This window comes from Bos indicus, chromosome 7, assembly GCF_029378745.1.
Source record: "Bos indicus isolate NIAB-ARS_2022 breed Sahiwal x Tharparkar chromosome 7, NIAB-ARS_B.indTharparkar_mat_pri_1.0, whole genome shotgun sequence".
Lineage (NCBI taxonomy): Eukaryota > Metazoa > Chordata > Mammalia > Artiodactyla > Bovidae > Bos > Bos indicus.
In genome coordinates this window covers 10917113-10930861 of record NC_091766.1, presented here as the reverse complement: position 1 = coordinate 10930861, position 13749 = coordinate 10917113, and the positions used below count along the sequence as shown (strand labels likewise).

Below are 13749 nucleotides of genomic sequence, written 5' to 3'. Positions count from 1 at the left end.
CATTCCTGGGATTCTCCAGGCAAGAACACTGGAGTGGGTTGCCATTTCCTTCTCCAATGCATGAAAGTGAAAAGTCAAAGTGAAGTCGCTCAGTCGTGTCTGACCCTCAGCGACCCCATGGACTGCAGCCTTCCAGGCTCCTCCATCCATGGGATTTTCCAGGCAAGAGTACTGGAGTGGGGTGCCGTTGCCTTCTCCACTGAACTACTAGGGAAGCCCTATTATTATTTTTTAAAGTTGTTTTCTGTCTACTCCAGCAGCTCAACTTTGCTGGGTGACAATTATGTTGACCATACTCTTTCCACCTATTGAGTCTTTTCAAGGGCTGTCATTTTTCTTAGGGACTCAGACTTGGGAATTGAGAACTCTGAGTGGTGACAGTTTCCCAAGTGATGAAAGAAGATGGATTCTTCACCCAAGGGGGTCCATATGTATACTAGGCAGGTGTGCAGAGGCGCCTCCATGCTCCCCAATCTCCTTGCTTGCTTCTAGATTCAGGAGCAGAGCTCCTCTTGAAGTTCTTGGGATCCAGATGGATCAGAGATACACACACACACACACACACACACACACACGAATGATGCTGACCTTATCCAGGAGGTTCATGGACCCTGAGGAGTCAAACTCTTCATAGGATGAACTATGTCTAATTTTCACCCAGAGTTCTCTTCAGTTTATCTTGAAACTTTCCACCTGGTGCATGGGGAAGACATTTCAACCCCAGATTTCCCTTTGGGGCTTCCCCCCGAGATATCTCTCTCATGCCCACCCATCTGCTATGGGTCCCAGCAGATTTTGGGTTCAAAGAGGCAGATATATTAAGGTAGAGAGTGAAGGGGAACTGAGACAGGTGCAGGTGGCCATTTTCCTATAATTTGCCATCTTTCTCTCTTTATCATGGGGTCCAGCAAGCTATAGCCTGGGAAAGTGTGAAAGTGAAAACATTCATCACTCAGTCATGTCTGATTCTTTGTGACCCCATGGACTGTAGCCTCTGTCCATGGGATTCTCCAGGCAAGAGTACTGAAATTGGTTGCCATTCCCTTCTCCAGCAGAGAAGGCGATGGCACCCCACTCCAGTACTCTTGCCTGGAAAATCCCATGGATGGAGAAGCCTGGTAGGCTGGGGTCCATGAGGTCACTAAGAGTCAGGCACGACTGAAGTGACTTAGCAGCAGCAGCCCTTCTTCAGGGATCTTTCTGACTCAGGGATTGAACCCAGGTCTCCTGCATTTCAGGCAGATTCTTTACCGTCTGAGCCACCAGGGAAGCCCATAGCTTGGGATGGGGCTGTCAAATCCTTCCCACAACCTGTTTTTATATGGTCATTGAGCTAGAGAAAGTCTTTGCGTTTCTAAAGAGATGTACACATATAACCCTTTATACATACATCACACAAATGGATCTGTGACTGTCTATGCTATCCTCTGGGATCCCCCAGTGGCTCAGTGGTAAAGAACCCGCCTGCAATGCAGGAGACGCAAGAGACACAGGTCTCTTCCCTGGGTCGAGAAGATCTCCTGGAGGAGGGCATGGCAACCCTCTCCAGTATTCTTGTCTAGAAAATTCCATGGACAGAGGAGCCTGGCGGGCTACAGTCCATAGGGTTGCAAAGAGTCAGACAAGACTGAAGCAACAGAGCACAAGTATATCATCTATCTATCACTGGATTTAGCCTGAAAAATCTAGAAAAAGTTTGCTCATCCATCTTTAGCATGAGCAAAGAGCATCTTTCCTCACCCGAGGAAGGTGAGGATGTGAGAAAGGTGAAAGACTCAGGAGAGGGGGGAGATAATCGGTGGAGAGAGGTTCCCAAAGAGGCATCAGGGGAACAAGATCCAAAGCACAGAGGGGGAGGTTAGTTTTAAACAAGAGGAGGGACCCCTCTGCCATTGTGGAAGAAGAGAGGAGATGATGAGCATCAATGGGGGAAGGAATCAAAGATGAGTATGGATGTAGGTATATCTGTAAGAGATGTCAGAAGGCTGAGGGAATTTCCATCAGCTGTTGTTTATTTTCTCTGAGAAGTAGGAAATGAGGTCTCTAACCTTATATAGAGAAAGGGGATGCAGATTGAAGAAAGAACTGAAAAACTGGAACTCCACACATGGGGAAGTTGACGAGGGATAGGAAGAGTGAGTTCCAGGTAGCCTGAGAGGTCTCGTTTAGCCCAGAAAGCACACATTTGTAATGGCTCCTAGATGAATGATTCTGGGATCTCACTGCTTTGATGGAGAGTGGAGAAGAAAAATGGTTGGTTCATAAGGAAAAATGCTTTAGGCTACAAGTAACAGATTACCTGACCCAAAGTGACTTAACAAAAGGAGTTCATTTGTCTTACATATTGAAAAGTTCAAGGGTTGGTTACAGTCATAACCTAACAACATCATAAGGCCCAACTTAATTCTGACTTTCCACTCTTCCATCCTTAGGATTTCCATGCTATCTCCTTTGTAAGCATCATATTATTATATGATAGCAGCTAAAACTAGGTAGTAATTGGCAAGCTCTCCTTGAATTTGTCTTTTTTTTTGTAAACTCTGGCAGGGTTGTTATTTCATGACTGCAGAACGAGGAGACAACATTTGGTGACAAAGTTATAAAGGTAGTTGTTGGGGAAGGTGGTGGATGGGAAGGGAGGGCACAGCAGGTGCTCCTGGGGAGACTCAGCAGTCGGTGGTGACGGTGGCCGAGAGCTCCTGGATCTGCCAGGCAGTGCAGGTCTTGCACAAGATGTGCCCATCCAGTGGGTAGCAGCCCTGACACTCACCCTCAGAGGACAGCAGCAGCCCACCCTCCTCACACTTGTAACAGCCAATGTGAAAACTGAGATCCAGAGCTACGATTCGCAGGGTCTCCTCCTGACCTGGCTCAGGCATGACGGCCCCACCACATACTGAGCATCTTGGGGCAAACTTCCTGTGGAAGTCCTCGATGCAGTGGATCTGGCTCGTGGCATCCACAGTGAAAGGAATGCCGTCCAAGCCGCGGTGTCACACCACACAGGTGAAGCAGCCCGGGTGGTAGGCCTTCCCCATAGCCCGCAGAATCTGGTCCAGGATGGGCTGGGAGCACGTGGAGCACTTCTCCAGGGTGGCCACATAGCAGCTCTCACAATACGCCCTCCTCTCCACGGCGTAGAAATGCTGGCCCCGGAGCTGGGCCCCGCACGCAGAACACACAAAGCAGCCCACGTGGAAGACGCGATCCAGGGCCACGGCCCCGACCCCGTCCCCGACCACGTCTTCTCCGCAGCCACCACAGCGGCCGAAGTACTCCCAGCTGGGCGGGTGGTTCATGTCGTGCACCAGCTTCTTGGTCAGCCTCTCAAGCTCCTTCTCGGGAGGCTGGCTCAGAGGGACCTGGGACCCATACCAGCCTCCTCTTTCGCCTGCAGGGCCGGAGACCCCCGGGGCCTCCTCCTTAACCCCCCGCCCTGGCTCGCGGTGGCTCTTGTAGCCAGCCCCCCAGACTTCACCTCGGCCTGGGAGAGGAAAATGGGGGCCCGGGGAGGGCCCGGAGGCCTGAGAGGCCCCCCGCCTGGGAGGGCCGCAGCCTCTCAGGGGTTGTGCCACTTTGACTTGCACAGGGAAGGCAGGGCCGGCGGGGGTGCTGGCCGTAGCATAGGAGGCCGGAGTGGGGCCCCCATAGGGGGACCCTGGGAGCGGCGGGGGAGGAAGCGCCCCTCCATTCGGCCTCAAGGGGCCTGACCCTGAGCGGTAGGCAGGGGGTTCAGGGGGCTCGTAAGCCTGCCGTTCAGGCTGCCACGGGCGTGACCTCGACCCCCGTCCAACTCAGCCAGCATGCTGGTCAGGGAGTCTATCTCAGCATCCAGACTTCCCGGGCGCAAGCCTCCCCTGTCTGGGAGGAGGCCCTGCGAGTGCTGGGGTGCTCCGTGGCACCCCAGCCAGGCCAGCCCCCGGTCCTCCGGTCCCCCGGGGGTCTGGTAACACTGCTCAGATGGGAGGGGGCAAAAACTGACCCAGGGGTGGGGCTGGAGCACTGCTCGGTGGGCGGGGGAGGCCCCTCGGCCCCTCGAGGGAGTGCTCTCCCAGAGGGGTTCGAGCTGGCTCCGGCTGCTTCAGGGGGAGCCAGGTGGGCCCGGACATGGTCTGGAAAGGCGGACTCCAGACAGTGGGTCGGGCCCCACGGAGCCCCGGGGCTCTGACTTGGATCCCTTCTTCCTTCCCACACCTTGCTTGGGACTCCAGGAAAGTGTCTGTTTTTTATCAAGGAGAAAAAGTATGTTCCAGTAGGTGTCTCTTACATTTCAGTGGCTAGAACTGGTCCAAATGGTCCTAAACCAATTTCTAGCAAATGGGAAGGACATCACTATGGCTAGTTTATACTAGGGTTTCTCAACCTCATCACTACTGATATTTAGGGATGGATAACTCTGCTGTGTATGTGAGTGCTGTCTAGCAGCTGTTTAGCAGCATCCCTGACATCTATTGCTTAGATGCCGGTATCATCCCCCCTTGCCCAAGTTACTGCAATCAAAAATGTCTCCAGACATTGCCATATGTCGCTAATGGTGGGGATAAATCATCTCCAGTTCAGAATCACTGGGCTGAAATCAATCTCTACTGACCCTTGGGACCAGGTATGTTGCTGTCCTAAATATTAAAATAATCAAGGTTCTATTAAAAAGGAACATGTAATGATGGCAATAATCCACAGTGCCTCCTATGATTGGATCAGTCCTGGGTGCAGATGACAGCATCCTTATGGCAGAAAGTGAAGAGAAAATTGTCTCTTGATGAGGGTGAAAGAGGAGAGTGAAAAAGCTGACTTGAAACTCAACACTAAAAAACTAAGATCATAGCATCTGGTCCCATTACTTCATGGCAAATAGAAGGGAAAAAAGTGGCAGTAGTGACAGATTTTATTTTCTTGTGCTCCAAAATCACTGCAGATGGTGACTGCACCCACGAAATTAAAAGATGTTTGCTCCTTGGAAGGAAAGCTATGACAAAACTAGTTGTTGTTTAGTTGCCAAGGCGTATCCAACTCTTTGTGACCCCACGGACTGCAGCACACCAGGCCTCCCTGTCCCTCACTATCTCCCAGAGTTTGCCCAAGTTCATGTCCATTGAATAGGTGATGCCATCCAACCATCTCACCCTCTGTTGCTCTCTTCTCCTTCTGCCTTCAATCTTTACCAGCTTCAGGGTCTTTTATAATGAGTTGACTGTTCGCATCGGGTAGCCAAAGTATTAGGGTTTCAGCTTCAGCGACAGTCCTTTGAAAAAGTATTGAGGGTTGATTTCCTTTTAGATGGACAGGTTTGATCTTGCTGTTCAAGGAGCTCTCAATAGTTTTCTCCAGCACCACAGTTTGAAAACATCAATTCTTCAGTACTCTGCCTCCTTTATGGTCCAACTCTCACATCCGTACATGACTACTGGAAAGACCATAGACTTGACTATGTGGACCTTTGTCGGTAAGGTGAAGTCTTTGCTTTTTAGCACAGTCTAGGTTTGTCATAGCTTTCCTTCCAAGAAGCAATTGTCTTCTAATTTCAAGGCTGCAGTCACTATCTGCAGTGATTTTAGAGCCCCAGAAGAGGAAATCTGTCACTTCCACCTTTCCCCCTTCTATTTGCCATGAAGTTATGGGACAGGATGCCATGATCTAAGTTTTTAATATTGAGTTTTAAGTCAGCTTTCTCACTCTCCTTTTTCATCCTCATCAAGAGGCTCTTTAGTTCCTCTTTGCTTTCCACCATTAGTGTGGTATCATCTGCATATCTAAGGTTGTTGATATTTATCCTGGCAATCTTGATTCCAGCTTGTAGCTCATCCAGCCTAGCATTTTGCATGATGTGTTCCTTGTATAAGTTTAAATAAACAAAATGACAGCATACAGCCTTGTCATACTCCTTTCTCAATTTTGAACCAGTCAGTTGTCCCATATAAGATTCTAACTGTTGCTTCTTGACTAGCATATAGGTTTCTCAGGAGACAGGTAAGATGGTCTGGTATTCCCATCTCTTTAACAGTTTTCCACAGTTTATTATGAGCCACACAGTCAAAGGCTTTTGCACAGAGGTAGATGTTTTTCTGGAATTCCCTTGCTTTCTCTATGATTCAGCGAATATTGGTAATTTGGTTATTCTGCCTTTTCTAAACCCAGCTTGTATATCTAAAAGTTCTTGGTTCATCTACTGCTGAGACCTAGCTAGAAGGATTTTGACCATAACTTTACCATCATGGGAAGTGAGTGCAATTGTCTGGTAGTTTGAACATTCTTTAGACAGTGTGTTAAAAACCAGAGACATCACATTACTGACAAAGGTACATATAGTCAAAGCTATGGTTTTTCCAGTAGTCATGTATGGATATGAGAGTTGGACCATAAAGAAAGCTGAGTGCTGAAAAATTGGTGCTTTTGAACTATGGTGCTAGAGAAGACTCATGAGAGTCTCTTCGACTACATGGAGATCGAACCAGTCAATCCTAAAAGAAATAAACCCTGGATATTCATTGTAAGGACTGATGATGAAGCTCCAATACTTTGGCCACTTGATGTGAAGAGCTGACTCATTGGAAAAGACCCTGGTGCTGGGAAAGATTGAAGACAAATGGAGAAGGGGGTGACAGAGAATGAGATGGTTCAATAGCATCACCAACTCAATGGACATGAATTTGAGCAAACTCCAGGAGACAGTGGAGGACAGAGGAGCCTAGAGTGCTGCAGTCATGGGGTTGCAAAAAGTCAGACACCACTTGGGGACTGAATAGCAAAACTAAGTAAGGAATCAGAATGAGGAAGCAAAGGTGTTGAAAGTATGAGGGAGAATCATTCGACTTGGGTGATCATGAGATTTAGCCTGGATAAGAAAGGAGGTAGAGGTGATGGTTCGGAAGAAGCTGATGGTTTGAGTTTAAAAAGCACGTTTAGGATAAGAGAAAGAACTTGAGAAAAAGGCCTTGACAAGGGCTCCCTCATTCACAAAAAGTCCATGGAGTATTTGCAATGGTCATGATTTGGGTATCCAGGAATAAGCATTGATTGAAAACAGTAGTGAAGAGAAATCCAATTGAATGCACATTTATTGAGATTCCATTATGCAGAACAAACACTTCAGGAAGTAAAGGTCAAACTTTTCCTCTCCAGGAATGACATGTATAATGATTCTCCTTGTCTGCACCTTCATTCTTCATGATACCAACCAGATCCACATGCATGACGTGTAGAGCTGAATGTTCCACTTATAGTATTTTCTCTTCACTTGGCCTAGAAAACATCCCACCCCAAAGATGTTTAGATTAAAGCTAGGTGTCAGGATAAAAAACAAAGAAATGAACAACAAAACAGACAGGAACAGTTGGAGTGGGTTAAAGCCAGAAAGCTCCATTCAGCAGGCAAGGATGGCTTGAAATCCTAGCATTTTGCACGTCTTTAGATTATAGTGGGAGGACTTCTCAAAAATCCAGGGTGAAGAATTCTTTTTTAAAATCTTTTACCTCCACCCGGCCCGGCCGGCGGCGAGGGCGGCTGCGGCCTAGGGCTCCGGGCGGCCGCGAGCCTCCTACCCCTCCCGGAAGCGCGGGGCGGGGTCCCCGGCCGGGCCGCGGGGGCGGGCGCGGGGGCCGGGCCGGGGCTAAAAAAAAATAAAATCTTTTACCCAGATTCACTTACTATTTTTTTTTTTAATTTTAACTTTTCATTTTGTATTGGGGTATAGCTGATTAAAAATGTTGTGATAGTTTCCAGAGAACAGTGAAGAGATTCAGCCACACATATACATGTATCCATTCTCCCCTAGATTCCCCTTCTACAGGATGAAGAATTCTTTTTTTGGAAAAAAAAAAGTGTGGCTATAGTATCCCACTCTAGAATTTCAACCCCTGGGATGTTGGTTTTTTTGTCCATAAAGAAGGGCTAGACTCTAAGTTCCTTGAAGGCAGCTACTGTGTTGGTATTGTTGAATTTTGTATGTTCCTGGCTTACCATCAGATCAGATCAGTCGCTCAGTCGTGTCTGACTCTTTGTGACCCCGTGAATCACAGCACGCCAGGCCTCCCTGTCCATCACCAACTCCCGGAGTTCACTCAGACTCAGATCCATCGAGTCAATGATGCCATCCAGCCATCTCATCCTCTGTCGTCCTCTTCTCCTCTTGCCCCCAATCCCTCCCAGCATCAGAGTCTTTTCCAATGAGTCAACTCTTCGCATGAGGTGGCCAGAGTACTGGAGTTTCAGCTTTAGCATCATTCCTTCCAAAGAAATCCCAGGGCTGATCTCCTTCAGAAAGGACTGGTTGAATCTCCTTGCAGTCCAAGGGACTCTCAAGAGTCTTCTCCAACACCACAGTTCAAAAGCATCAATTCTTTGGTGCTCAGCCTTCTTCACAGTCCAACTCTCACATCCATACATGACCACAGGAAAAACCATAGCCTTGACTAGATGAACCTTTGTTGGCAAAGTAATGTCTCTGCTTTTCAATATGCTATCTAGGTTGGTTATAACTTTCCTTCCAAGGAGTAAGCGTCTTTTAATTTCATGGCTGCAGTCACTATCTGCAGTGATTTTGGAGCCCCCCAAAATAAAGTCTGACACTGTTTCCCCATCTATTTCCCATGAAGTGATGGGACCGGATGCCATGATCTTCATTTTCTGAATGTTGAGCTTTAAGCCAACTTGTTCACTCTCCACTTTCACTTTCCTCAAGAGGCTTTTTAGTTCCTCTTCACTTTCTGCCATAAGAGTGGTGTCATCTGCATATCTGAGGTTATTGATATTTCTCCTGGCAATCTTGATTCCAGCTTATGTTTCTTCCAGTCCAGCGTTTCTCATGATGTACTCTGCATGTAAGTTAAATAAACAGGGTGACAATATACATCCTTGACGAACTCCTTTTCCTATTTGGAACCAGTCTGTTGCTCCATGTCCAGTTCTAACTGTTGCTTCCTGACCTGCATACAAATTTCTCAAGAGGCAGATCAGGTGGTCTGGTATTCCCATCTCTTTCAGAATTTTCCACAGTTTATTGTGATCCACATAGTCAAAGGCTTTGGCTTAGTTAATAAAGCAGAAATAGATGTTTTTCTGGAACTCTCTTGCTTTTTCGATGATTCAGCAGATGTTGGCAATTTGATCTCTGGTTCCTCTGCCTTTTCTAAAACCAACTTGAACATCAGGTAGTTCACAGTTCACATATTGCTGAAGCCTGGCTTGGAGAATTTTAAGCATTACTTTACTAGCGTGTGAGATGAGTGCAATTGTACGGTAGTTTGAGCATTCTTTGGCATTGCCTTTCTTTGGGATTGGAATGAAAACTGACCTTTTCCAGTCCTGTGGCCACTGCTGAGTTTTCCAAATTTGCTGGCATATTCACAGCATCATCTTTCAGGATTTGGAATAGCTCAACTGGACTTTTGTCATCTCCACTAGCTTTGTTCATAGTGATGCTTTCTAAGGCCCACCTGACTTCACATTCCGGGATGTCTGGCTTTAGGTCAGTGATCACACCATCATGATTATCTGGGTCATGAAGATCTTTTTTGTACAGTTATTCTGTGTATTCTTGCCATCTCTTCTTAATATCTTCTGCTTCTGTCAGGTCCATACCATTTCTGTCCTTTATCGAGCCCATCTTTGCATGAAATGTTCCTTTGGTATATCTGATTTTCTTGAAGAGATCTCTAGTCTTTCCCATTCTGTTGTTTTCCTCTATTTCTTTGCATTGATCACTGAAGAAGGCTTTCTTATCTCTTCTTGCTGTTCTTTGGAACTCTGCATTCAGATGTTTATATCTTTCCTTTTCTCCTTTACTGTTGGACATATTCTAGAACTCAATAAATATTCTCTTTGCCGCCTACAAGTTGTAGCTTGGTTTAGAAGTTTCAGGCTCCACAAGTATCTCCCTACAGCTGCCCACGAAGATAGGATTCCTGATTGTTATTACAGGAAGTCCAAAGCTATGCCTTCCCTCCTGGTATTTATTGTTCATTTGCAGAATTTCTTGTGCTTGAGCAAGACTTTCCCATAAGCAGTATTCCCTGGTTATACAACCGACCTTCCAATGTTATCAAGTTTGTGGGGAGCAGAGCTAGAAAGTTAACCCAAGATCAAGTTTGTCTATAAAGGACAAAGGGTTTTGTTAGCTTTTTACTCATACTCTCTGCATAAAAAAAGGAAAAACTTCAGAAATTCTTCTAATTAAAGCAATTATATTTCTTAAATGTAGCTACATATAAAATATATCATAAATATATAATATGTAAATATATCATGTATCCTTTCTTTTTTAAAGATACACTCATTCAATTTCCATAGTGTTAAGCAATAATAATAATAACAACAACGTATCCTTATTCATTGTGGGAAACTAGTAGTTGGAGTGCTGGCAGCTTTAGGAATTCTTTTGGGTTATCTGGGAAACATTTCAAAGGTCACAGCCAGTGGTTAGCAGCTATAACAATTTTACTCTTATTGAGAATATTAAACTTAATATTTTTTCTTATGACTTGATTGGCTCTATTCTCTGTAAGCTTAATATTTATAAAAAATTTTTCCAAAAAGAAATGTTCTGATCATTTGACATGCCTGCCCTAACACTTTTTCCTGGTTCCATTTTCTTCTTGGTCCTTTTGGAAAGGTTTAGAATGAATTCCCCTTCCCTTCCCCCAAGAAAGAATTTGGAGGTCACTGTTTCTTCAGTGACCTCAATATTTCCACTGCTGAAGAAAATTCCATATTTTCTCAAGAAATGTAGAAACAGTGTTTCAGAAATTTCTCAATTTTGGTTCGCTTAAAAGTAACACATTCTAAGGCTTTTTGGTTAGCAGATGTGGTAGGCATGTACATGGAAGACATAAAGCCAAATGAGATTGGGAGAATTTTTATGGATTAGAATCTTTGGAGCCTGTCTAGTGACATACCTTCTTACAAGTATGTCCTCTCATTTCTATAAAAGATCAGTTAGGGGACAACTGTGGAGAGAAGTCTCAGGTAGTACTTGGAGCGCATTCCTTGATGCCATCAATCCTGAGTTAGCTCAATGAAAGAACAAACAAAACCAACAACCAAGTTCCAGAGAGGTTCTCTTTCTAACAGGACCATTTCCTCTCCCAGGAAGGTCCCATTATTACATGCACTCCTCCTCTATAATTATGTAGAACATTTGGGGTGGGCTTCCTCTTCTGGATCCCTTTCTGTAGTATCCACTACTTCCATGGGGCTCAAGTCCACCTCTTTTTGAAACAGCCATATTTCGAGGGATGATGACCACTCTGCTATGTCTGTGATTGTAAGTCTCCCCCTAAAGGAGTCTACTTTAGATGGTAGTGGTGCTGGTGATATGTTTTACCCATACTTTAAAAAAAATTAATTTTTATTGGACTATAGTTCATTTACAATGTTGTGTTTATTTGTCCTGTTCAGCATATCCACTTAAAAAAAAAATTTGGCCATGCCATGCGGCATGCAGGATCTTAGTTCTTTGACCAGGGATCGAATCTATGGCCCCTGCATTGGAAACATGGAGTCTTAACCACTGGACCGCCAGGGAAGTCCCTGTATCCACTGTTTTAGATTCTATTCCCATAAATCATTACAGAGTATTGGGTAGAGTTCCTTGTGCTATACAGCAGGTTCTTATTAGTTATCTATTTTATTTATTTTTTAAAAAGCTTTTATTTTTATATTGGGGCTTCCCAGGCAGCTCAGTGGTAAAGAATTCACCTGCCAAGCAGGAGACACAGGTTCAATCCTTGGGTTGGGAAGATCAACTGGAGAAGGAAAGGGCAATCCACTCCAGTATTCTTGCCTAGGAAATCCCATGGACAGGGGAGCCTGGCAGTCTAGAGTTCAAGGGGCCACAAAGGGTCGGACATGACTTAGCCCCTAAACCACCACCACTACCATAGTTGATTGGCAATGCTGTGTTAGTTTCGGGGGTACAACAAAGTGATTCAGTTACATATATGAATGTATCTATTCTTTTTCAAATCATTTTCCCATTTAGGTTATTACATAACATCGATCAGAGTTCCCTGTATAATAAGTAGATCCTTGTTAGTTATCCATTTTAAATACAGCAGTGTGTACATGTCAGTCTCAAATTCCCTAACTATCCCCCACTTGGAATGATGAGAATATATATTCATACAACAGCCAGGTTAGGCACTATTAGTGAGCAAGAAAGAAACAGTGAGAAACAATATGATGGGAATGAGGAATGCAAACCAAGTCATCAGGAAAAGGACTCCTCCCCACACTCGGCATGAAAGGGAGCTTGTTCTAAGACAAGGGAAAGGAAGTTTGGTGTGTCAAGGCGTGGCACATTAGAATAAACCCCAAGTCTTACCTCACTGGGTTTTGAGTCAGCACCAAACCTGCTGGAAAGTGTGTAAGCCTCAGACTCAGATTTAGATTTGATGATCTCACCAAACCACTTTTGGACCTGGAACATCGAAGAAAATACCAGGATTATTTTTGTTAATGTTGGAGAAGAGAAAAGTCAGTGAGTTAGGAAGAGGATGGGAACATTATGAAAAACCTTTTCCTACAAAATGTGATATATGCATACAATGGAATGTAATTTAGCCTTAAAAAGGAATAAAATTCTGAAACAGGCTACAACATGGATAAACCTTGGAGACATTACACTGAGTGAAATGTATGTGTTAAAAAAACTGTTAGTCACTCAGTTGTGTCTGACTCTTTGAGACCGCATGGACTGTAGCTCGCCAGTCTCCTCTGTCCACGGGATTTTCCAGGCAAGAATACTGGAGTAGGTAGCCATTTCCTTCTCCAGGGGATCTTCCCAACTCACGGGTTGAACCCAGGTCTTCTGCACTGAGGGCAGATTCTTTATCATTTGAGCCATCAGGAAATATATAAGCCAGACACCAAAGGACAACTACTGTATGATTCCACATGTTGAGAACCTGTAATAGTCAAATTAACTGGGATAGAAAGTAGAGTAGTGGTTACCAGGAGCTTGGCAGGGGAGAATACAGCATTATTGTTTAAGGGATACGAGGTTTCAGTTTGGGATGATCAAAAAGTTCTAGAATGGATGGTGGTGATGGTTGCATGACAATGTCAATGTACCTAATGCTACTGATCTGTACAATTAACAAGGTTAAAATGACAAATTTTGTTATGTATAATTTACCACAATAATTTTTTTCATATTACAGGATACACATTTGTCATAGAAAATTAACAAAATGTGCATATGCAAAGGAATAAGATAGAAGAAAATTGAGGAAGAAAATTCCTCAATCTAGCTCTCAGGGCTTCTCAGATGGCACTAGTGGTAAAGAATCTACCTGCCGATGCAGGAGACACTAGAGTCACGGGTTTGATTCCTGGATTGGGAAGATCCCCTGGAGTAGGAAATGGCAACGTGCTCTAGTATTCTTGCCTGGAAAATCCTATGGACAGAAGAGCCTGGTAGGCTACAGTCCATAGGGTTCCAAAGAGTCAGACACAGCTGAACAACTGAACATGAACACGAACACCCAGAGGAGCTTCCCAGGTGGCTAAGTGGTAAAGAATCCACCTGTCAATGCAGGTTTGATACCTGGGTTGGGAGATCTGCTGGAGGAGTAGATAGCAACCCACTCCAGTATTCTTGCTGGGATAATCCCATGGACAGAGGAACTTGGTGGGCTACTGTCCATGGGGTTGCAAAGAGTCAGACACAACTGAACAACTGAGCACACAGGTACACCCAAGAAACACCAGTAGATCTGTGCAAAAGTGAGACAGGGAAAGAAAGACAGCTAATAA

General features: G+C 45.0%; 1 protein-coding gene and 1 pseudogene across 4 annotated transcripts in view; both read right to left on the bottom strand.

Annotated features, from left to right (window-relative positions):
• Positions 1–2570: 2570 nt before the first annotated feature.
• On the bottom strand, positions 2571–4109 carry LOC139183892 (thyroid receptor-interacting protein 6 pseudogene; annotated as a pseudogene).
• Positions 4110–7037: 2928 nt separating this feature from the next.
• Positions 7038–13749, bottom strand: part of ADGRE3 (adhesion G protein-coupled receptor E3) — a 64455-nt gene continuing 57743 nt past the window's right edge. For all 4 annotated transcript variants that reach the window (XM_070792655.1, XM_070792657.1, XM_070792654.1 and 1 more), the window contains 2 exons: positions 12317–12412; positions 7038–7239 (listed from right to left, as the gene is read on the bottom strand). In XM_070792655.1, the coding sequence (XP_070648756.1) occupies positions 7231–7239; positions 12317–12412 (105 nt within the window). In that variant the 3' untranslated portion in view covers positions 7038–7230. The remainder of the gene's footprint in view (positions 7240–12316; positions 12413–13749) is intronic.